Source organism: Somniosus microcephalus, chromosome 9 (assembly GCF_052327205.1).
Source record: "Somniosus microcephalus isolate GS21.2 chromosome 9, FLI_Smic_1.0, whole genome shotgun sequence".
Lineage (NCBI taxonomy): Eukaryota > Metazoa > Chordata > Chondrichthyes > Squaliformes > Somniosidae > Somniosus > Somniosus microcephalus.
In genome coordinates this window covers 202648442-202674150 of record NC_140995.1, presented here as the reverse complement: position 1 = coordinate 202674150, position 25709 = coordinate 202648442, and the positions used below count along the sequence as shown (strand labels likewise).

The window sequence follows — 25709 nt, the reverse complement described above, 5'->3', positions numbered from 1 at the left end:
GTGCAAATAAGATTTACTAGAATGACACAAGAACTGAGAGGTTATACCTATCAGGAAAGATTGAACAGGCTGGGGCTCTTTTCTCTAGAAAAGAGAAGACTAAAGGGTGACCTGATAGAGGCCTTTAAGATTATGAAAGGGTTTGATAGGGTCAATATAGAGATGTTTCCACTTGCGGGGGAGACCAGAACTAGGGGCCATAAATAAGATAGTCACTAATAAATCCAATAGGAAGTTCAGGAGAAACTTCTTTATCCAGAGAATGGTTAGGATGTGGAGCTTGCTACCACAGGGAGTAGTTGAGGTGAATAGCATAGATGCATTTAAGGGGAAGCTAGATTCACACATGAGGGAGAAAAGAATAGAAGGATATGCTGATAAGATTAGAAAAAGAAGGGTTGGAGGAGGCTCATGTGGAGCATAAACACCAGCATGGACCTGTTGGACCGAATGGCCTATTTCTGTGCTGTAAAAACTGTGTAATGATGTAATCCTGCACTACAGTGTCAGTCTAGATCTTGCGCTCAAGTCTCTGGAGTGGGATTTGAACCCACAATCTTCTAACTCAGAAAAGAGAGTGCTACCACTGAAGCCAGACACCTCATTAGAGAAGAAGCAAGGAAGCTTACGGAGGGAGTTCCAGAAGGTGGGTCAAGATGGCTGAAAACGATGCCGCCAAGCAAAGAGCACCAGAAGGGGGATATAAAGGCCAGAGTCAAAGGACCTTAGGATCTGGGCTGGGACTTAGGACCGGAGGAAGTTTCAGAGGTAGGTTATGTGAGGCTGTTGAGGAATTTGCAAACTAGGACAAGGATTTTGATTTTGGTGTATTATGGGGCAAAGGAGCCAATGCAGATTAACTAGGACAGGGATGATGGGCGAGTGAGATTTAGTGCGGACAGGATTTGGTGGTGTTTTGGAGACGGAGAACACTCTATAAGGAAGCTCGCAAGGAAAATATTGCAGAAGTCGAACCTTAAGGGAACGACACCATGAATCGAGCAAATAGTAAAGGTATAGAACATTTGGTCATATCATATAGTGCGCCATTGACTTACATGGAAAGTGTTGGTTCAGGCTGTGGTGCAGCAGAAGTAATTCTGAGCAGTATTTGTGCCGAATCTGTCGTCAGACATGAAACCAGAACCTGTGCAGAGAATCACTAATTCATGTCGGCCAATTGTACACTCAGTACACGGTTTTCATTGTTGTAACTTTAGGATTCACACCAAATTATTTAGATAATAACACGTTCTTATAGTATCCAGAAAGAAACATATATTGGTATTAAACATATGTCAAAAATATACCTGCAGAAAAGTGGAGTAGAAAGCAGTCTTCTGACTCCGAGTTATTGGTAGTTTCAGTAATTTAACATGGCATCCATTACCACTTCTGAACATTGATATTTAATTGTATAATTAAACTCTATTCCAAATGAATTACAAGAGTCCTGGCTTTGACAACTCCGTTACATTTGATCTTTATACAGCAGAACGACTCAACATACGTTCTGTTAGAAAAAAAATATCCAAGTGCTGATTTCCTCAGTGCTATTTGAGAAGTAATTCATTTACTCCAGGCTCCTCGCTGAAAGATGACATGAACTTTCCCGATAAACGGCGCCTCGGTGTCCCTGGCTAAAAGTGGGATCTCCTTCCCTACCGAGTTCCAACTGTTCTGGTAGTTTAGCCAAATACCTTAAGAAATTTTTTTAAAGGCACTTCTAAAGGAGTCTGTGATTAGCCGAACGTTCTCCAATGGGACCTCTGCCCAGAATGAAAGTCTTTCCATCTTGTCGGAGAGCTGCAGAATTGACCTCAGGGCTTCCGGACCTGGCTGCAGGATTTGTTCTCGCGGTTTGCCCATCGAGAGTCGAGCTGTCATCCCCTTTGGTTTCAGCACTAAGCCACTGAACAGCAACCAGCCGGCTGGATCCTTCATTTCACACTTCACATTTGGTTTGTCTAATTTACACGTGTTGGGCAAACACCCACTTCTGCAAAGCATCTTTGAGATGTTAAAAAGAAAGGAAAATTAAAACGACCTACTAATAATTGCAAGAGTAAGTGTACTGGGGGACAGCACTACCGTACAACCATGCAGGGGGACCTTTTCACGTATAGACTAAGCTGCTGCTTCCTTACAGCGTGGGGTTCACCATTACAGAACTGCAGCATCTGTTCTGAAGGCCACCTTGTGATTTGGCATGTACTACTGCATTGGAAACACATCGTGTGGGACGTGTTCAGTTTTGCCACATTGAAGGCACCCACGGCCGCCTTTGTGATTCCGTTCAGACCGAAGCGCAGATCAGATGGGCAGTGCGACAGGTCACCGATCACCCGAGGATCTGATACCGATTTTAACAATCCGTGCACCGCTAGCGGTAGGAAAACCTCACTCCCTAATGTGCTCACAGAGAAATGTCGGGTGCGCCAACCTTCTAGTTTTTAAAAAAAAAAAAGAAAATAAAAAGAATCATTCAGGACTGAACTCACTAATCAGGGTGAACTTCAAACAGAAATCATTTTAAATGACAGGCAAGTTTCAGGTGCGAATGGAGTGCTACACAAATATCAACAACCCCGGGCCACATTTTATATAGGTGTATGGAACATCTTTTAACAGTGATAGCCACGAATTCTGTTAGTCCAGCATAATGCACAAGCATAAGAAAGTTTCACTTATAATACCGGTAAAGTTGGTTATCTGTATGGAAAGTTTTCGAGTTAAATATCGCTGGATTTGTACATGTCTGACAATAGTCTTGTGATAGGGACGTTCCCAATGGTTTTCTTGAAGAACACTTCTTCAATAGTGGAGGGATTCACCGAGCGTAAAGCTGGCAGAAGTAAAAGTAACTTGCCAAAACGGCACGGCTGTGTTGGGTACCTGGAATGTACAGAAGAAAGAGACCTGTTAGCATTTTGAACGCGGAGAATACCGGCCGCACCGTGCGGTGTCGAAAGAAGCGCCGCACTGATTGTGGGAATGACAGTGGGGCATGGCGGTGGAGGCTTGGTCTCCTGTCCTGCCTCGTCGCCGAGTTATAAGACGCAGGTTTGTGCCCACAATTGCCCAGTTGGGCAGTGGCAGACCTCACTGGGGCGAACCACAATAGGTACCGGCTGAAGGTTCTTTGCCAGAGATGTCTGGAGGGAGCCAACCCATGTGTACCGTCTGCTACCGCGTTAAAGAGTAACGCTAAACGGGGGGCGGGTTGGAACGACCTAAAAGAGCAGAAAAGAAAATATATTTTTTAAACTAGAGAAAATGTTCAAATTATTTTCTCCACGCTAAGGATATAGAGTTGGGAATAAAGCATTTTCCTTCCCCTCTTTCAGCAATTATCAGCATCAATCACTCCCACCTTTTAAACATAGAAACATAGAAGATAGGAGCAGGAGTAGGCCATTCGGCCCCTCGAGCCTGCTCCGCCATTCAATGCGATCATGGCTGATCATCCAAATTCAGTACCCTGTCCCTGCCTTCTCCCCATACCCCTTGATCCCTTTAACCTTAAGAAATATATCTAACTCCTTCTTGAATATATTTAATGAATTGGCCTCTACTGCCTTCTGTGGTAGAGAATTCCACAGGTTCACCACTCTCTGGGTGAAGAAATTCCTCCTCATCTCTGTCCTAAATGGCTTACCCCTTATCCTTCGGCTTTTTATTGGCCAGCTTAGATTTAAGGGCAAATTCCTGTACGTTGTCCCTAACAATCCCACTTGCTGTAAACCTTAAAACTTACTCCATCAATGTGACATTTCCACTTCCCACCTCACTGCAGCGAGACTGACAATTTATGATGAATTGTGGCACTTTCCTGGTGGAATCTGCCAAATCAGTAAGAACTGGGCTGAGATAACCTAAACTCATTTCATGTAAGGCCTTTTACTGCCAAAGAAGATTGTCATCCCATTGTTCTGGGCTGAATTAAAATCCGGACTCAGAGGTATGAATTGAAGAAAAACAATGTATTTAAATGCTGTATCAATAATGTGTTTACTTATAGCACTGCCTTTAAATCTTCGCTTGGACACATTGATTGTTTCGCTTCAGAACTTGACTAGCAACTTCATAGAATCTTTGAGGAACTGAAATCACAAGTTGACGAGAGCAGCCATACCATGTAATGTACCTGAACTTCCCCAAAACCTTTGGTAAAGTAAAGCTCCTTTACAAATTAAGGTCAGTAGATATCAAGAGTAAGACATATATCTGGATTGGTAAGTGGCTCAAGAGAATGAAGCAGAGGGTGGTCATAAAGGAAGATAGGTCTCAATGTAGGGGGCGGGGTGGGGGGCATAGAGGGGATGTATTCAGCGGGATGCCCAACAATCCATGTTAGGATTTCTCCTATTGTTGGTGCACATAAGCAACTTAGAATTGTAGTCTCAACTCAAGCTAGTTAACTCATAGATAACATTAAACTAATGGTGGACCAAGGACCTAGGAGATGCAGCCAAAATCTACAAGGAAAACTCAACAGCCTTCCAAACTCAACATTGAGTTCAACAATTTCAGATCATTACCACTGCTCCCATTTTTTCGGACAGCAGCTGATGAGGTAACGGTTGATGAGTGCAATGCGGTTGAAGTGGTGTACATGGACTTCCAAAAGACGTTTGATAAAATGCCACATAATAGGCTTGCCAGCAAAGTTGAAGCCCATGGAATAAAAGGGACAGTGGCAGCATGGATACAAAATTGGCTAAGTGGCAGGAAACAGAGAGTAGTGGTGACCAGTTGTTTTTTGGACCGGAGGAAGGTATACAGTGGTGTTCCCCAGGGGTCGGTACTAGGACCACTGATTTTCTTGATATATATTAATGACATAGACTTGGGTGTACAGGGCACAATTTCAAAATTTGCAGATGACACAAAACTTGGAAGTATAGTGAACAGTGAGGAGGATAGTGATAGACTTCAGGAAGACATAGACAGGCTGGTGGAATGGGAGGACACGTGGTAGATGAAATTTAATGCAGAAAAGTGCAAAGTGTTACATTTTGATAGGAAGAATGAGGCGAGGCAATATAAAATAAAAAGTACAATTCTAAAGGGGGTGCATGAACAGAGAGACATGGGGGTGGCAGGACAGGTTGAGAAAGCAGTTTAAAAAGCATACAGGATCCTGGGCTTCATAAATAGAGGCATGGAGTACAAAAGCAAGGAAGTTATGATGAACCTTTATAAAACACTGGTTTGACCTCAACTGGAGTATTGTGTCCAACTCTGGGCACTGCACTTTAGGAAGGATGTGAAGGCCTTAGAGAGGGTGCAGAAAAGATTTACAAGAATGGTTCCAGGGATGAGGGACTTCAGTTACTTGGATAGACTGGAGAAGCTAGGGTTGTTCTCCTTAGTGCAGAGAAGGTTGAGAGGAGATTTGATAGAAGTGTTCAAAATCATGAGGGGTCTAGACAGAGTTGATAGAGAGAAACTGTTCCCATTGGCAGAAGGGTCGAGAACCAGAGGACACAGATTTAAGGTGTTTGGCAGAAGAACCAAAGGCGACATGAGGAAAACATTTTTTAAGCAGCGAGTGGTTAGGATCTGGAATGCACTGCCTGAAAGGGTGGTGGAGGCACAATTGTAGCTTTCAAAAGGGAATTGGATAGGTAACTGAAGGAAATAAATTTGCAGGGCTATGGGGAAAGAGTGGGGGATTGTGACTAGCTGAAGTGCTCTTGCAGCGAGCCGGCAGGGGCCAAATGGCCTCCTTCTGTGCTGTAACCATTCTATGACTCTATGATTCTAGTTATCTGCCTTTGTTCAGTATCCCTTGATACCCTTACCTCACAAAAATCTAACAATCGCAGTCCTGAAAATGTAAATTGACCCAGCATCCACAGTTTTTTGGGGGAAAGAGTTCCAGATTTCCACTATTCTTTGAGTGAAAAAGTGCTTCCTGATTTTACTCCAGAGCGGCCAGCTCTAATTTGAAGATTATGCCGCCTTCTTCTCGAGTCTCCCATCAGAGAAAATAATATCTACTCCATTGAATTGCTTTATCATTTTAAAGATCTCAATCAGATCACCTCTCAACCTTCAAATCTCAAGGATATAGAAGCCAAGTTTATACAACCTGTCATCATAATTTAACTCTTCAAGCTTCGAAAACATTCTGGTGAATCTGTGCTGTACCCCCACCAAGGCCAATATATCCATCCCGAGGACTTATTTAAGGAGGATTGAAAAATTGTGGCCAAAGCCTGAAGTCACTGCTCACTATTAGTTATAATGGGCCGTATTTTCCGATGCCTACGAGTGTGTACGGGCTGTGTGGTAGTGATGAAATCACTGCAAGCACAACATCACTATATAGACTCATACAAGGAATCATAGAATGATACAGCACAGCAGGAAGCCAGTCGGCCCATCATGCCAGTGCTGGCTCTTTGTAAGAGCTATCCAATTAGTCCCACTCCCCTACTCTTTCCCCGCAGACCTCTATTTTTTTCTTTTTAAGTCATCTGCCCTAATATCCCCTTATGTGGCTCGGTGTCAAATTTTCTTTGATAACATACCTGTGAAGTGCCTTGGGACATTTTACTATGTTAAGGGCACTACATAAATGCAAGTTGTTGTAGTTGTTGAAGTATTTATCCACTTCATTTTTGAAAGTTACTATTGAATCTGCTTCCACTTCCCTTTCAGGCAGTGCATTCCAGATCATAACAACTCATTAAATTAAAAAATTCTCCTCATCTCCCCCCTGACCTTTTTTCCAAATTATCTCAAATCTGTAGAGGTTGCCGACCCTCCTGCCCATGGAAACAGTTTCTCCCTATCTACTCTATTAAAACCCCTCATAATTTTGAACACCTCTTTAAATCTCCCCTTAACAGTCTCTGCTCGAAGGAGAACAATCCCAGCTTCTTTAGTCTCCCCATATAACTCCCCATTAGCACTGTTGCCTCACAGCACCAGGGACCCGGGTTCAAATCTGGCCTCGGGCGATTGTCTGTGTGGAGTTTGCACATTCTCCCCGTGTCTGCGTGGGTTTCCTCCGGGTGCTCCGGTTTCCTCCCACAGTCCAAAGATGTGCAGGTTAGGTTGATTTGGCTATGATAAATTGACCCTTAGTGTTAGGGGATTAAATACGTGGGGTTACGGGGATAGGGTGGGATATGTGTCGGTGCAGGCTCGATGGGCCGAAATGGCCTCTATCTGCACTGTAGATTCTGTGATTCTGTGATTCTGTGAACTGAATTCCCTCATCCCTGGTACCATTCTGGTAAATCGCCTCCGCATCCTCGCCAAGGCCTCGGCATCCTTTCTAAAGTCTGGTGCCCAGAATTGAACATAATGGGCCAGAAATTCGGGTCCCAACGCGTGAGTACGGACGGGGTACTCACGCGTGGGCCCAGAGGAATTGCCGTTTTTCAGCATGCACAGTGCATGCGGGGAAAACCGGCATTTCCTGTCCTCTGACCCAAGGGGTTAAGGGGCGGAACGCATACGGATTGACAGGCAGCGCGTGCGCAATGGAATTCCTGTTTTTTGACAGGTTTGCGCGTGTGTAAGGGCCTCTCCTTTTTACGAATGTAAAAAGGAGACGCAAGGACTTCATTCTTGAAAGTAAGTGGTCTTTAACTTAAAATTATTACATTTTTTCCACAGCTTTATTGTTTTTAAGGACTTTACAGTAAGGTAAGTGTCGTTTTAGACCCGATTTATTAAAAAATTACTTTTTTCAAAAATTTTATTAATTGTTTAAAATAGTTTTTTAAAGTTATTCATAGTTAATTTAATTATTGGGATGTTTTTAAAATGTTATTTAAAGTTTAAGTAGTGTTTTGGGGTGCCGTACTTTTCATGAGTTTGACAGTTCTTACTCTCAAACTTATGAATGAAGTTTCCCCTCCCCGATTGGCTGAACAGTGCTCACCTGATCCCAGCCGGCACATCGCACTAACTACGCCGCTGGGTCAGGTTTGCACAGCGCGCCTACATCAGAACCAGGCCACTGACAGGAAATCCACTGCAGGCCATGTTTCAGATGTCGGCGCGCCGGGTAAGTGCACATCGGGGGCTTGCACGCGCGGCAAGCCCCCGGCACCAAGTTCTGGGCCAATACTGTGGCTCAGTTGGTTGCACACTTGCCTCTGAGTCAGAAGGTTGTGGGTTCAAGGCCCACTCCAGGGACTTGAGCACATAAAGCTAGGCTGATACTCCAGTGCAGTGCTGAGGGAGAGCTGCACTGTCTTTCAGATGAGATGTTAAACCGAGGTCCTGTCTGCTCTTTCAGGTGGACCTAAAAGATCCCATGGCATTATTTTGAAGAAGAGCAGGGGACTTATCCCTGGTATAAAAACAGAACTGATGAAAGGTCATCGACCTGAAATGTTAACTCTGTTTCTCTCTTCACAGATGACGCCTGACCTGCTGAATATCTCCAGCATTTTGTTTTTATTTCAGATTTCCAGCATCTGCAGTATTTTCTTTTTGTATTGGAGTTCTCCCGGTGTCCTGGCCAATATTTATCCCTCAACCAACATAACAAAAACAGATTATCTGGTCATTATCACATTGCTGTTTGTGGGACTTCGCTGTGCGCAAATTGGCTGCTGTGTTTCCCACATTACAACAGTGTCTACACTTCAAAAAAAAAGTACTTAATTGGCTGTAAAGCACTTTGAGACGTCCGGTGGTCGTTAAAGGCGCTGTATAAATGCAAGTCTTTCTTTTCTTACTCCAGCTGAGGTCTAATCAGTGATTTATAAAGGTACCCTGGCTTTTGTACTCTATGTCTCTATTTATAAAGACACGGGTCCGGTGCACTTTTTTTTTTAAACAGCTTTAATAATTTGTCCTGCCACCTTTAGAGATTTATGTGCTTAGTGATTCTTGAAAGCTCGCCCTTGAAGAGGAATGGGACTTATCAGAAACAAGCATTCGAATGTAAGCACAGGAGCAGGACGCTTGACGGATGTTTTTTGAGCACAGTGTAAAAAGTGAGCACATTTTTCAGTTATATTTGCCATAAATTGGGGATTTTATGGTGCGATCACTTGCGCAGAAAAGCAAATCTGAAGGTCATCTGGAGTGAATCAACCTTGAAATAAACATGTTGCACCATCCTGCCCCAGATGCGTTAAGCATTTATTCCAGCGTGGGTGCAAATCGTGCGCGAGCCGGCCCTCCCTTACCTGGTGTGGATGTAGCTATTGAGAGTGAGCTGCGCCTCGTCCTGCAGAGCTGCGATTGCTGAAGCATTGCGGAAATTTCTCAGCTCTGAGCCACTCTGAGTAGGAACTAGCAACAAAGGGGAAAAACAGACCCTGCGTCAGAGTAAGCTACGGCACGCACTTAATAACAAATCTGCTCTTAATTTCACGTGAAAACCGAATTGGTATCAATCTCAATAAGACTGTAACCTGCGATCTTATCTCTGCGGTGAAGTGTTCTGTCTGAAGGCTTCGTGAACTTACAGCGGGATTTTTTTTTAAAATGTGTCGTTAAAGAAACACAGGAAATAATTCGCGTGTAAATCTTCTCGGGGAAGAAATTGTAAACCTAGTTACACACCTGTGTAAACTTTCGAAAACAGAATGGAAGCACATTGCTTATTCTGATTGAAAAACAGATGGAAAACGCGATACCGTGAACCAGACTTTGGAACTACTAAAGTTAAGCTGAAGTTATCAAAGGTTTGACCAGGATTGGCCGCCCATCTGATTTCAACCAGACATCCCTATTTTTGTTTTGACGGGGAGGAGAGAGAGACATCTCATTTATCAGGATTGAACCCGAACAGCGGGAACAAAAATCAGTTTTCCATCGCTGGATTTTGTCCAAAAAAAAGGCGGTACACATGCGAAATGTCTGCGGTACACTTCCAGCACCTTTTATTTTTGGAAGTTATAGAGCGTTTTTCTAACATCAGTAGTTTGCCAAAACTGATTTCAACCGAGGAAAACGTACAGTTTACCTGCACCATTCCAAATGGAACCCACGAACCTGCTAATATTGGAGAGATACAGGTCAATCTGTTTTCAATGTGTGAAGACTGCGCCAAGTCTTTTGATACTAAGCTCAACTATGTGAATCTGATATAAATGTACTCCACAGGGCCCGTGTTAATTACTTGTCTGTTCTTAGCTTTGACAGTTTGAGGGTGTTTTGCTGTGTAAGTAAGAGGTTTTTTGTGCTCTGGGTATTGCACGGGGTTCACGGACATCAGCGAAGGCCTTTGTGTACTCTGTAGCTGAGCACTGTGCTCGGTATGGACCAGAAGTAGCCGCACTCGACTTGTTGATGTCCAACTGAACGCTTCAATGCCGTTCATCACTGGAATCCTGAAGGCGACCCCAATGCCCTGGCCGCCCACGCTATCGCGCATCGCTGCCCGCCCATTCGCCGCGATGCCACAACACTCCGGGAAGTCCAACACATGATGGAAAACTAACGTCTCCTCATCCACCAGATCTCAACAACGCCCCACGCCCATTTTGGACCCACGCGCTTAACCTTCGACATTGCCACTTCAACCCTGATGATGCTTGAAAAGCCGAATGGAGTTCACAAGAACTCACAAACCAACAACTAACGTGAGGCGGAAGATCCCCTGCGTCGATCTTCCGCGAAGCCTATGAGCAACCCTGTACCGCAGCCGCACCAACCATGGCAGATGCGGTTACCTGTTGCACAAATGGGGAATTAAAAACTCTCCAGTGTGCGACTATGGTCACCCAGAACAGACCATGGAACATGTAATGGCTCAATGCCCGAGTCACAGATACGAAGGAGGCATCACAGCGAAACACTCCACTACTCCTGGCGCAATTATCTGGTGTAACCACCTAATTGTAAAATTATAGCTGTTCCTCTAATCTACATCAGCCATTCAAGGTAGTAGTACTGGGTTCAAAGTGGAGCGACTGAGCCTCGTAATTCAGTCGCGGCCCATTAACCGAAGCCTTGGAGCCCAACACGTTTATTGAGGACCAAGGCTGGCTTAAACCATTATGAAATCAGTATGAGCACCAGGGGTTTTACAGTTTGTGCTTTCACTGTTCCTCCAGTTCGAGGATCTGACGCTCAGGGTGTGATTTTTATCCCAGAATCAAAGCGAGCCCCAGTACCAGACCCCAATTCCAAAACCATTCCTGTGTCCCAAGATCCCAACCTCAACCCAAAGACAACAACAACATGTATTTATATAGCACCTTTAACATAGTAAAACGTCCCAAGGCGCTACACAGAAATATTTTAAGGCAAAAAATTTGACACCGAGCCACATAAGGATAAATTAGGGCAGGTGACCAAAAGCTTGGTCAAAGAGGTAGGTTTTAAGGAGCGTTTTAAAGGAGGAGAAAGAAATAGCAAGGCTGGGAGGTTTAGGCAGGGAATTCCAGAGCTTAGGGCCTAGGCAACAGAAGGCACGGCCACAAAAGGTTGAGCGATTATAATCAGGGATGCTCAAGAGGGCAGAATTAGAGGAGCGCAGATATCTCAGGGGGTTGTGGGGATGAAGGAGATTACAGAGATAGGGAGGGGCGAGGCCATGGAGGGATTTGAAAACAAGGATGAGAATTTTCAAATCGAGGCGCTGCTTAACCGGGAGCCAATGTAGGTCAGCGAGCACAGGGGTGATGGGTGAACGGGACTTGGTGCGAGTTAGGACACGGGCAGCCGAGTTTTGGATGACCTCAAGTTTACGTAGGGTGGAATGTGGGAGGCCAGCCAGGAGTGCATTGGAATAGTCAAGTCTAGAGGTAACAAAGGCATGGGTGAGGGTTTCAGCAGCGGATGAGCTGAGGCAAGGGCGGAGACGGGCGATTTTACGGAGGTGGAAATAGGCGGTCTTTGTTATGCTGTGGATATGTGGTCGGAAGCTCATTTCAGGATCAAATATGACACCAGGGTTGTGAACAGTGTGGTTCAGCCTCAGACAGATGTTAGGGAGAGGGATGGAGTCAGTGGTTAGGGAACGGAGTTTGTGGTGGGTCCAAAAACAATGGCTTCGGTTTTCCCAATATTTAATTGGAGAAAATTTTTGCTCATCCAGAACTGTATGTCGGACAAGCAGTCTGACAATTTAGACACCTTGGAGGGGTCGAGAGAAGAGGTAGTGAGGTAGAGCTGGGTGTCCTCAGACCCCAATCCTTTTCTCAAAGCGAGTCCCAGTACCAAAAACACCAATCCCAAAACGAGTTCCCGTGTCAAAGATCCCAATCTATGTCCAAAGACCCCATTGTCACAAGTCAGTCCCAGTGTTAAAGATCCCAATCCTAAATCGAGTTGCCATCCCAGCCCCTAAAGCGAGTCCCAGTGCCAAAGACCACACGCTCAGTCGAAAAACCCCAGCCCTTGTCCCAAAATAAGTCCGAATGTGAAAAATACTGGTCCCGATCCCAAAAATCCCGCACACTGGAAACCCGCTGCAATGTTGCTCGCGGGTTTAAAATGAGAATCCGCCCTCAAGGCGATCATATGAATGACAAGGTCTGGCTGAAAGTTGGCGCCGAGGAACAGGCTGCTGACTGACCGGCTTTAAAAGTCACGATGCATTTCAAGCAGGCGAATTCAGTGGCGTCAACACGGAGCTGCCGGAACCGCGCCACCACCTCCTGCAAAGCGTGGATCTCCGCAATGATTTTGTTCAACTTCTGGGAGTCGGTGTTGTCACTGTTCATTCCTTGAAAAAAAAAACGAGAGAAACGCAGCGAGTCACTAAATCTGCAAGTTTACTGTCCAACTGTGTCGGCCGAATTCTTGAAATCAGGCGGCGGGGGCTGGATGTGTTTGTCGAATGTCGGATTTCACGGAATGAAGATAGCCCGCAGGGACACACGCTGATCTCCAGCCTCCAAATCTATTTCAGCGATCTACAACGATCCCAGGGTTGTAAAACAAAGCTTCAAAATTAACAGCACCGCCTGTGATTTTAACAAAAACTCAAGAATTACCCTTTTTTTAAATTCATGATGAAGTCTTGAAAGAACTGAACAGCGCCGAATAAATTTGCACAATGTAAGTAACCAATACTTGTACTCGGTGAGATTTCATCTTTGCCATTAAGTAGCACGCTAACTGTTCCCGGGGGAAAAGACGCTGCACCTCTCTCGCTAGCTTCGCGCGTTTACAAACCCACACCGGAGGGGGTAACTGATCTGAGAACAGTCCCGCATGGATCATCAGACACCCGACACTGTCCGAGTGGGTACACATGATCCATACTTGTCGTGAATGTTGTGAGTCATCAAGGCAACTATTTACTCAGCATACATTGTACAACTTGGGAATTTCCACAAGTGAAGTTAACGGGGTCGAACAAAGTTGGAGCTCATATCTGCCGTCACCTGGGAATCAGGTCGGTGTACGTGGGTGCATCTTTACACCATATGTAACCGAAAGGGTGGAGACAGCGCAAAAATAATATATATATACCTGCGCAATTAATGTATTTCTTGTGCCGTTGACGGAGAGTTGTCTAAAACTCAGAACCGTTCCCCCCCCACCATTCGAGGCAGCGACTTACTCCCAGCAGACAAGCCAAGAGCTTGAAGTCGGTGGCGTCTCCCTTCACCAGGAGTTGTTTTCCAACAGGAGCTCAAGCACAGTCTGGGAGCATGCTGACAGTCCACCCCATTATACAGTGTGCCGCGGGATTGACAGACACAGAGGAATTGTATGGCCAAAGCGTGTAGATCGGGACACCCGACCAGAAATTAATTCAGCCAAGTTCCTCATATCGTTCTCATTGGAAAAAAGTCTAAAGTCCGTAACAGTTGATTTATAAGACTGGGAATCCGAGAAATCTCCCTGCACGGGAGGAATGTCGACACAAACTCGCACCGAGTGTCTAACTGTGCAATGGAAGATTCCGTTGATGTATATATTGTACCTCCTTTTAATCATATAATCATAGAATGGTTACAGCACAGAAGGAGGCCATTCGGCCCGTCCAGCCTGTGCCTGCTCTCTGCAAGAGCACTTCAGCCCCCCCCCCTTTCCCTGTAGTCCTGCAAATTTCTTTCCTTCAGGTACTTATCCAACTCCCCTTTGAAAGCAGTGATTGAATCTGCCTCCACCACCCTTTCAGGCAGTGCATTCCAGATCCTAACCACTCGCTGTGTAAAAAAGTTTTCTCTTACATCGCCTTTGGTTCTTTGGCCAATCACCTTAAATCTGTGTCCTCTGGTTCTCGACCCTTCTGCCAATGGGAACAGTTTCTCTCTATTTACTCTGTCCAGAACCCTCATGATTTTGAACACCTCTATCAAATCTCCTCTCAATCTTCTCCGCTCCAAGGAGATCAACCCCAGCTTCTCCAGTCTATCAACGTAACTGAAGCCCCTCATTCCTGGAATCATTCTCATAAATCTTTTCTGCACCCTCCCTAAGGCCTTCACATCCTTCCTAAAGTGTGGTGCCCAAAATTGGACACAATACTCCAGTTGGGACAGAACCAGTGTTTCATACAGGTTCATCATAATTTCCACACTTTTGTACTCTATGTCTGTATTCATGAAGCCCAGGATCCTGTAAGTCTTTTTAACTACTTTCTCAACCTGCTCTGCCACCTTCAACGATTTGTGCACACATACCCCCAGGTCTCTCTGTTCGTGCAACCCCTTCAGGATGTACCATTTAGTTTATATGCCCTATCCTCATTCTTTCACCCACAATTTTCTGTGTTAAATTTCATCTGCCATGTGTCTGCCCATTTCACCAGCCTGGCTATGTCTTCCTGAAGTCTATCACTCCCCTCCTCACTGTTCACTACACTTCCAAGTTTTGTGTCATCTGCAAATTTTGAAATTGTGCCCTGTACACCCAAGTCTAAGTCATTAATATATATTAAGAAAAGCAGTGGCCCCAGTACTGACCCCTGGGGAACACCACTGTATACCTTCCTCCAGTCTGAAAAACAACCATTCACCACTACTCTCTGTTTCCTGTCACTTAGCCAATTCCGTATCCATGCTGCCACCGCCCCTGTTATTCCATGGGCTTCAACTTTGTTGGCAAGCCTATTATGTGGCACTTTGTCGAACGCCTTTTGGAAATCCATGTACACAATATCAACTGCATTACCCTCATCAACCCACTCTGTTACTTCATCAAAGAACTCAACCAAGTTAGATAAACATGATTTGCCTTCAACAAATCCATGCTGGCTTTCCTTAATTAATCCACACTTGTCCAAGTGACTGTTAACTTTGTCCCTGATTACTGTTTCTAAAAGCTTTCCCACTACCGAGGTCAAACTGACTGGCCAGTAGTTGCTGGGTTTATCTTTACACCCTTTTTTAAACAATGGTGTAACATTTGCAATTCTCCAGTCATCTGGCACCACCCCCGTATCTCAGGAGGATTGGGCTATTATGGCCACCTCTGCGATTTCCTCCCTCAATTCCCTCAGCATCCTAGGATGCATCCCATCCGCTCCTGGTGACTTATCTACTTTAAGTACAGCCAGCCTTTCAAATACCTCCTCTTTAGGTAATCTCTGGATTACTCCCGGTGCCACGTGCTAGTGAATACAGAAATAGGAGGATAGAGCAGATGAATGCATGGCTGGAGAGATGGTGCAGGTGGGAGAGTTTTAGATTCCTGAGGCATTGGGACTGTTTCTGGGGGAGGTGGGACCTGTACAAGCCGGACGGGTTACACCTCAACAGTGCCGGGACCAATATCCTCGCTGGGGGGGGGGGGGGGGGTGGGGGCGCTGGGTTGCTAGTGCTGTTGGGGGATGGGAATCTGACAATAGATTCAGAAGGGAGAGAAGCAAAGCTGAAATTAGAAAGCAGAAAAGTAGAAAGTGAATTTGGAAGACAGAGGAAGCAAGGGCTAGAAAATAGACAACAAGGGAGTTTGGCAGTGCTAAATGGTATATACTTCAATGCAGGAAGTATAAAGAATAAGGCAGATGAGCTGAGAGCACAGATAGACACTTGGGAGCATGATATTATAGCTATTACTGAGACATGGCTGAAAGAAGGGCAGGTATGGCAGCTCAACATTCCTGGTTACAGGGTTTTCAGATGGGATAGAGAGGGGGTAAAAAAGGAGTGGGGGTCGCAGTATTGATTAAAGAAACAATTACAGCTGTGAGGAGGGGTGATATATTAGAAGGATCATCAAATGAGGCCATATGGGTTGAATTGAAGAACAAAAAAGGGGCGATCACACTGCTGGGTATGTACTATAGTAAAATCAAGGAAAACCCAAAGATGTTTTATAAATACATTAAGCAAAGGGGATGACTAAAGAAAGAGTAGGGCCTATTAGAGACCATAAAGATAATCTGTGTGTGGAGGTGGAAGACGTGGATATGGTTCTTAATGAATACTTTGCATCTGTTTTCACAAAAGAGAGGGACGATGCAGACATTGCAATTAGGGAAGAGGAGTGTGAAATATTAGATGAAATAAACATAGCGAGAGAGGAAGTATGAAGGGGCTTAGCAGCTTTGAAAGTGGATAAATCCCCAGGCCCGGATCAAATGTATCCCAGACTGTTAAGAGAAGCAAAAGAAGAAATAGCAGAGGCTCTGAGCATCATTTTCTGATCTTCTTTGGCTACAGGTGTGGTGCCAGAGGACTGGAGGACTGCTAACATTGTACCTTTGTTTAAAATGGGAGAAAGGGATAGACCAAGTAATTACAGGCCAGTAAGCCTAACCTCGGTGGTGGGAAATTATTGGAAAATGTTCTGAGGGACAGGATAAATCTTCATTTAGAAAGACACGGATTAATCAAGGATAGTCAGCATGGATTTGTTAAGGGAAGGTCGTGTCTGACTAACTTGATTGAATTTTTTGGGGAGGTAACAAGGAGGGTCGATGAGGGTAGTGCATTTGATGTAATGTATATGGATTTTAGCAAGATTTTTGATAAGGTCCCACATGGCAGACTGGTCACGAAAGTAAAAGTCCATGGGATCCAGGGCAAAGTGGCAAGTTGGATCCAAAATTAGCTCAGAGGCAGGAAGCAAAGGATAATGGTTGGTGGATGTTTTTGTTACTGGAAGGCTGTTTCCAGTGGGGTTCCACTTTTGTGGGCTTTTTGTGGTATATATCAATGATTTAGACTTGAATGTAGGGAGTATGATTAAGAAGTTTGCCGATGATACTAAAATCAGCTGTGTGGTTGATAATGAAGAAGAAAGCTGTAGACTGCAGGAAGATATCAATGAACTGGTCAGGTGGGCAGAACAGAGGCAAATGGAATTTAATCCAGAGAATTGTGATGTAATGCATTTGGGGAGGGCTAACAAGGCATGGAAATACACATTAAATGGTAGGACACTGAGAAGTGTAGCGGAACAAAGGGACCTTGGAGTGCAGGTCCACAGATCCCTGAAGATAGCAGGCCAAGTAGATAAGGTGGTTAAGAAGGCATACAGAATACTTGCCTTTATTAGCCAAGGCATAGAATACAAGAGCAGGGAGGTTATGCTTGAACTGTATAAAACACTAGTTAGGCCACAGCTAGAGTATTGCGTGCAGTTTGGTCACCACATTACAGGAAAGATGTCATTGCACTAGGGAGGGTACAGAGGAGATTTATGAGGATGTTGCCTGGACTGGAGAATTTTAGCTATGAGGAAAGATTGGATAGGCTGGGGTTGTTTTCTTTGGAACAGAGGAGGCTGTGTGGAGACCTTATTGAGGTGTATAAAATTATGAGGGGCCTAGATAGAGTGGATAGGAAGGACCTATTTCCCTTAGCAGAGGGGTCAACAACCAGGGCGCATAGATTTAAAGTAATTGGTAGGAGGTTTAGAGGGGATTTGAGGGGAAATTGCTTCACCCAGATGGCGATTGGGGTCTGGAACCTACTGCCTGAAAGGGTGGTAGAGGCAGAAACCCTCACCACATTTGAAAAGTGCTTGGATGTGCACTTGAACTGCCGTAACCTACAGGGCTATGGACCAAGAACTGGAAAATGGGATTAGGCTGGATAGCTCTTTGTCGGCTGGTGCAGACACGATGGGCTGAAATGGCCTCCTTCCATGCTGTAAATTTCTACGATTCTATGATTTATCAATTTTTAATCCTATCAAGTATCTCCACTACCTCCTCCTTTACTATGTCTATGACACCATCATCTTCCTTGGTGAAGACAGATGTAAAGCACTCATTTAGCATCTCAGCCATGCCTTCTGCTTCCATGCATAGGTTTCCTTTTTGATCCCTAATCAGCCCCACCCCTCCTCTTACTACCCTTTTACTATTTATATGCCTAAAGAAGACTTTTGGATTACCTTTTATGTTGGCTGTCATTCTATTCTCATGCCCTCCCTTTGCCCCTCTTATTTTCTTTTTCACTTCTCCTCTGAACTTTCTACATATAACCTGTTTCTCAGATATATTTGCAACCTAACATCTGTCATACATGCTCTTTTTCTGCTTCATATTCTCTATCTCTTTCATCATCCAGGGAGCCCGGACTTTAGTCGTCCTGCCTTTCCACCTAGTGGGAATGTACCTTAACTGTACCTGAACTATTTCCTCTTTAAAGGCAGCCCATTGTTCCATTACAGTTTTGCCTGTCAATCTTTGATTCCAGTTTACCCAGGACAGATCCATTCTCATCCCACTGAAATTGGCCTTCCCCCAGTTAAACATTTTGACTCTAGATTACGCCCTGTCCTTTTCCATAGCTAATCTAAACCTTAAGATACTATGATCACTGTTCCCTAAATGTTCACCTAATGGCACTTGCTCCACTTGACCTACCTCATCCCCAGAACCAGATCCAGCAATGCCTCTTCCCTCGTCGGGCCGGAAACATACTGATTAAGAAAGTTCTCCTGAACACACTTCAGAAATTCTTCCCTTTCTCTGCCCTTAACATTATTACTATCCCAGTCTATATTAGAATAGTTGAAGTCCCCCATTATTACTACTCTATAGTTCTTGCACCTCTTTGTAATTTCTCTGCAAATTTGCTCCTCCATATCTTTCCCACTATTTGGTGGTCTATAGAATACACCTAGTAGTGTAATGGCACCTCTATTATTTCTTAACTCTAGCCATATAGATTCTGCTCTTGACCCCTCCAGGACATCCTCCCTCTCCAGCACTGTAACATTCTCCTTAACCAATACTGTCACACCACCTCCGATCTTTCCTTCCCTATCTTTCCTGAACACATTATAACCAGGAATATTTAATACCCAATCCTGCCCTTTTTTGAGCCAGGTCTCAGTTATTGCCACAACATCTTATTCCCATGTGGCTATTTGTGCCTACAGCTCACTTACCTTGTTTACTATGCTTCGTGTGTTTACATAGATACACTGTAACTCCATCTTAGACCATCCTGTATTCTCTTTTAATTTGACCCCCTCCCCAATACCGTACTATTTCTTACTTTAATGCTCTCTGTCTCTCCCAATCCTTTGAGTACTTTATTTCCCCTTTCTAATGTTACATCTTGGTGCCCATCCCCCTGCCAAATTAGTTTAAACCCTCCCCAACAGCACTAACAAACCTCCCCGCGAGGATATTGGTTCCGGCCCTGTTGAATTGCAACCCCTCCGGCCTGTACAGGTCCCACCTCCCCCAGAACTGGTCCCATGCCCCAGGAATCTAAAGCCCTCCCTCCTGCACCATCTCTCCAGCCACGCATTCATCTGCTCTATCCTCCTATTTCTATACTCACTAGCGCGTGGCACTGGGAGTAATCCAGAGATTACTACCTTTGACTTGTAGAATGTTAAATAAGTTTGAAACAAGTGTATTGAGACGATTTCACCAACTTAAATGCCACTTATCTAGAATGACAAATAGATGCCATCTTTTAATTTTAATTATTACCTTATTAAAAAGCATGCTGCAACTCACCAGATACAGCTAGCAAAGTACTGGAATCGATTGGAATGGCCCACTGCGCTATTCCCAAAACAAAGAGTTCCCTCCAGGCGTCTTCCAAAAGAATTAGCTAGAGTGAGACAAAAATCATGAACGACTGGATTATTTTTGGAAATTCCCGGTTAAATGTTGCTGCTTGTTGGAATGCTGGTTTAAACGCACAAACTTGAATGTGATTTTAAACGCGTTTCTCTAGAGTGAATCCTATGTTTTTAAATGGTTATCTGATTTCCACCTCTCCCCAAATCTCTCTGGTCCCTGTGTAAGTGAACAGCGGCCTGTTTCTCTGGATGGCCCACTGGACATCTTTCAATTTCAATTTCAATTCCAATTTTATTTGTCACATAACCAAATACAACAAGTGAAATCCAGTCAGTGAAATGCTTTTTTCTTAACGAGCTGAGTGCACCAAGCAGCAAAGGACACTCCTGGTACGCACGGAGCCCGCAAGGATGGCAGCCGTCTTCATCGGTGCCATCACAATAGGGTCTGCTCTCACCTCGATCCGCCTTTCCCGCACTCCTGCCCGACAATCTTCAGCCGCCGTGGTAACGACATCCCGGGGCCTGCTTCTCCCTGGCTCTCCTTCCACCCGGTCTGACCTCCGAGCCTCCCGCGGTGTCTGACTTTCCAGGGCCTGCTTTTCCCGCCCTCAGTCCGCTGGCCGCCTCCCCTCCTACCGGTTCGACCTCTGAGCCTCCCGCCGAGGAGCTGCCGGCCGCCATGCTACAGCGGGTCATCATGGCCTCCATCACAATAGCAACTGTGAACAGGATATCACTGCCATCGAGAGTTGCTGTCTCATCTGTCATTTCCACGACATTAAAATTAAGGTCTTCCAGAACTTTCTTCGTAGCTTCCACCTCTCTGCGCCGGCTGGGCGCCCCGGGCCGGGTCAGCAGAGCCGTGTTGCCACAAACCACCGCCCTGTCCTCAGTGAAGATGCAGTTTTGTCTCTCAGGTTTGTATTTTATTTTATTCTCTCCCCACCCCCACCTCGAGTTAAATCGGTTCTGGAAACTTACTTTCTGTCGGTGATTCGGCCTCAACGGCCGACCTTTCCCAATCTCATCTCACCTCTGGTTCTTTTGCCAATTAAATTAATAATTTAAATCTGAGATCGATAGCTTTTTGTTAGACAGGGTTAGGAAAGGATTTGGAGTCAAAGCAGGTGGGTGAAGTTAAGATCCAGGTCAGACATGATCTCACTGAATGGCGGTACAGGCTCGAAGGGCTGAATGGCCCACTGCTGTTCCTATTTTCTGTCAATCGGTGGAGCGCCTGTTGTAAATGTAGGAACGCTGCCTTTGCTGTAACAAAAGTCTCAGAGCCTGTTGATTTCCAGCGACCTCAACAGTACGGTTTCTCCCCGCTGTGAACGGTGCGATGATTTTCAGGCGGTGTTACTGTGTACACGGCCATCCTGTGGGGTCTCAAGTTTCTTCTCGGTCTCCCCGGATTTCCTGGTTCCCCCGTCCTCCCCCCTCCCTCCCGTGTTTCCACAATCTCTCACCGGTTCACATCCGATCCGCTCTCTGGCCTCTTCGCTCCGCTCCTTTCTCCGGTATGTCTTGGGGAGCGATAACTCCAGCTGTGTGTAATTCAACACTAGTGCCCCAGAACAGAACCCATGAATTGGAATTCTCCACCCACCTCTTTTTAAAAAATAAATAAACCACTTAATATGCAGTCTTAATCCGAACTAAAGGATTACAAAAATACTTGTTAGTAAAATATGATTATCTTAAAAGTCCATTCTCCGAGAATCGAAGTTAAGCTGAAATTAGTGTGTGGAAGTCATGGCTGAGGGGGCTTTTGTAGCACTTAACTTTCCATCCCTTCCCATTTCCACATGGGAATTGCATGGTGGGTGTGGTAAAGTGTCGGAGCGCCAGTGTGTGGCGGCTGAGTTGTGGTCTCCAGGAACAGTGATCTGTTGAGCCCAACCCCACTGCTGTGGGAGGCACTGGACACGGGCTCGACACATTCTTCACGGTGCAGGTAAAACCGGGGGGAGCTGGCGTGTTCTCATTCCAACATTCACCAAGACCTGGGAGCAGGTGGCTTGTCGGCATCGGTCTCAGACACAACAGGGGAGACCAATACAAGGAACCCTGTGTTCGTTTAAAAATAGATTTATTTTTTCAATTGGAATGTACTTCTTCAATAAACGCCGGAAATTAAAATAATAAGAACCTTTTTCAATGAACTATTTATTTTCGCCCTTCCCTTGGTGGCAGGGGACTATATATCAGGCTTCCCGTCTCAACCTCGCTGAAAATTATGTCGATATTAAAAGTTGTAATTCCTTCCTATTATTCGGTGAGCTTGAACTCTGACTCCCAGACTAGTTCCTTTGTAGCTGTATATTTACTGACGAAAGGGACACAGATGTCCTCCTACAGAAGAGTAACCCGTTTAATGAATATATGAAAGCATCTTCATTTAGATTTTGATCTGAGTAATTTGCTCAGCCGCCCTCCGCTTTTCATTGTCACAGCCGCATGCCTCTGTCTTCACCAGGAGCAATTGGCGGTGTAATCGGTTATGACTTCTTAAAGCTAGAGTCAGATGTTTGTGTGTGGAAGAGGGAGGTGGGGGTGAGGGAGGGAGGTGGGGGTGAGGGGGGTTAGGCGACAATTGACTCCACTAACCTGATCCTGGAACGGAAGTGTGGAAAAGGCGGGCACACTCTTGGCCCATTTGATGCTCATGAAGAGAAGCCTCGCGGCGGATTCACAGACCGACTCAGTCGCCACTTCGTACAGGTACATGGGTGCGCCGTTAACCTCGTGAGGGTACTGCGGAAAAAGGTCACAGTGTCATGTCCTGTTCAGATGGGAATTGGCAGAGCAGTGCAGCATATTTGTGGTGCAAGGTACTCATTGAAAGGATTGTGCCAATATAAACAGATTTGCGCCATTATCATCCATTTACCGACTGAAATCTTTATTTATGAATTGGATATTATACTAAAGCTGCCCCTATCCTAACTCGCAGAAAGTCCCGTTCACTCATCACCCCCGTGCTTGCTGACTTACATTGGCTCCCCGTCCAGAGCATCTCGAGTTTAAGATTCTCGTCCTCCTGACCTCGCTCCTCCCTATCTCTGTAACCTCTTACAACCCTCCGAGAACTCTGTTCCTCCAATGCTGGCCTCTTGTGCATCCCTCACTTCCTTCACCCCATCATTGGCAGCCGTGTCTTCAGCTGTCTAGGCCCCAAACTCTGGAATTCCCTCCCTGAATCTCTCCACCCCTCTCTCTCCTCCTTTAAGACCCTCCTTATAACCTACCTCTTCGTCCAAACTTTTGGTCACCTGTCCTAATGTCTCCTTTTTTGCCTCAGTGAGAATTTTTGTCTGAGCGCCTTAGGTCTTTTAATTATGTTAAAGGCATTATATAAATCATAGGATCATAGAATGGTACAGCACAGAAGGTGACCAATACGGCCCATTGTGCCTGTGCCTGTGGTAGAGCTATCTAATTAATCCCACTCACCTGCTCTTTTCCCATAGCCCTGTAAAATTTTTCCCTTCAAGTATTTATCCAATTCTTTTTTGAAAGTTACTATTGAATTTGCTTCCACCACCCCTACAGGCAAGGCATTCTAGATCATCATAACTCACTGTGTAAAAAAATGTTTCCTCATGTCGCCTCTGGTTCTTTTGCCAATCACCTTAAATCTGTGTCCTCTGGTTACCGACCCTTCTGCCACTGGAAACAGTTTCTCCTTTTTTACAATAGCAAAATACTGCAGATGCTGGAAATCCGAAATAACAACAGAAAATGCTGGAAAAACTCAGCAGGTCAGGCAACATCCGTGGAGAGAAATTTGAGTTGACGTATCGGGTCGAAAACCTTTTTCAAAACTAGAAAGGAAATAAAATAGATCGAAGGCAGGGCTGCAATCGAACAAAAGAAGTAAAAGAGACATTAAAAGGTATTCAAAACCAGACGAGATGGTAATAGGCCAGTGGAGACAAAAGACAGCTGAGATTAGGTGTGAAGTGTACTGGCAGGATAGGAGACAGCTGCCAGGTGGGAGAGAGAAAAATAAGGAAAGGGGGGGGGGAAGGAGGACCCAAAACAAAGGGGTGGAAAAGAATATAAGTAAAAAAGTAATAGGGGCCGAGGTTATGATCTGAAATTGTTGAACTCGATATTGAGTCCGGAAGGCTCCAAAGTGCCTAATCGGAAGATGAGGTGCTGTTCCTCGAGTTTACGTTGAGCTTCCGTGGAACAATGCAAGAGGCCAAGGACGGTGAGGTCCGAGTGGGAATGGAGCGGTGAATTAAAATGACAGGCGACTGGAAGCTTGGGGTCACCCTTACGGACTGAACGGAGGTGTTCCGCAAAGCGGTCACCCAATCTGCGTTTGGTCTCCCCAATGTAGAGGAGACCGCATCGTGAGCAGCGAATACAGTATACTAGATTGCAAGAAGTACAAGTAAATCGCTGTTTCACTTGGAAAGGGTGTTTGGGGCCCTGGACAGCGGGAAGGGGGGAGGTATAGGGGCAGGTGTTACATCTGCTGCACTTGCACGGGAAGGTGCCAGGCGAAGGGGAAGGGCTGTTGGGGGTGATAGAGGAGTGGACTACCTACCGTGGTTGACACGGCCCTCGACCGTGTCCGTTCTATCTCCCGCACTTCTGCCCTCACCCCTGCCCCTCCCTCCTGGAACCACGCTAGGGTTCCCCTTGTCCTCACCTTTCACCCCACCAGCCTCCACATTCAACGGATCATCCTCCACCATTTCCGCTACCTCCAAAGTGATCCTACCACCAAACGCATCTTCCTCTCCCCTCACCTTTCAGCATTCCGTAGGGACCGCTCCCTCTGAGACACCCTAGTCCACTCCTCTATCACCCCCAACAGCCCTTCCTCTTTGCCTGGCACCTTCCCGTGCAAGTGCAGGAGATGTAACACCTGCCCCTATACCTCCCCCCTTCCCACTGTCCAGGGCCCCAAACACCCCTTCCAGGTGAAACAGTGATTTACTTGTACTTCTTGCAAACTAGTATACTGTATTCGCTGCTCACGATGCGGTCTCCTCTACATTGGGGAGACCAAACACAGATTGGGTGACCACTTTGCGGAACACCTCCGTTCAGTCCGTAAGGGTGACCCCGAGCTTCCGGTCGCCTGTCATTTTAATTCACTGCTCCATTCCCACTCGGACCTCACCGTCCTTGGCCTCTTGCATTGTTCCACGGAAGCTCAACGTAAACTCAAGGAACAGCACCTCATCTTCCGATTAGGCACTTTGCAGCCTTCCGGACTCAATATCGAGTTCAACAATTTCAGATCATAACCTCGGCCCCTATTACTTTTTTACTTATAATTTTTTCCACCCCTTTGTTTTGGGTCCTCCTTCCTCCCACCCCCCTTTCCTTTTGTTTCTCTCTCCCACCTGGCAGCTGTCTCCTATCCTGCCAGTACACTTCACACCTAATCTCAGCTGTCTTTTGTCTCCACTGGCCTATTACCATCTCGTCTGGTTTTGAATACCTTTTAATGTCTCTTTTACTTCTTTTGTTCGATCGCAGCCCTGCCTTCGATCTATTTTATTTCCTTTCCAGTTTTGAAAAAGGGTTTCGACCCGAAACGTCAACTCAGATTTCTCTCCACGGATGTTGCCTGACCTGCTGAGTTTTTCCAGCATTCTCTGTTGTTATTTCTCCTTTTTTACACCTCTATCAAATCTTCTCTTAACCTTTTCTGCTCTAAGGAGAACAACCCCAGCTTCTCCAGTCTCTCCACATAACTGAAGTCCCTCATCCCTGGTACCACTCTAGTAAATCTCTTCTGCATCCTCTCCAAGACCTCCCTGAAGTGTGGTGCCCAGAATTGAACACAATGCTCC

The 25709-nt window shown here is 45.5% G+C and overlaps 1 protein-coding gene across 2 annotated transcripts in view; it reads right to left on the bottom strand.

Annotated features, from left to right (window-relative positions):
* Nucleotides 1–1393: 1393 nt before the first annotated feature.
* The window catches only part of nr2e1 (nuclear receptor subfamily 2, group E, member 1), a 46222-nt gene continuing 21906 nt past the window's right edge, over nucleotides 1394–25709 (bottom strand). Inside the window, exons 5-10 of one of the 2 annotated variants that reach the window (XM_085997770.1) lie at nucleotides 22498–22644; nucleotides 19817–19913; nucleotides 12506–12655; nucleotides 9165–9270; nucleotides 2697–2895; nucleotides 1394–2010 (exon numbers count right to left, since the gene is read on the bottom strand). In XM_085997770.1, coding sequence (XP_085853896.1) covers nucleotides 2733–2895; nucleotides 9165–9270; nucleotides 12506–12655; nucleotides 19817–19913; nucleotides 22498–22644 — 663 coding nt within the window. In that variant the 3' untranslated portion in view covers nucleotides 1394–2010; nucleotides 2697–2732. Of the gene's footprint in view, nucleotides 2896–9164; nucleotides 9271–12505; nucleotides 12656–19816; nucleotides 19914–22497; nucleotides 22645–25709 lie in introns of both variants that reach the window. The other variant, XM_085997769.1, reaches the window with a different exon arrangement.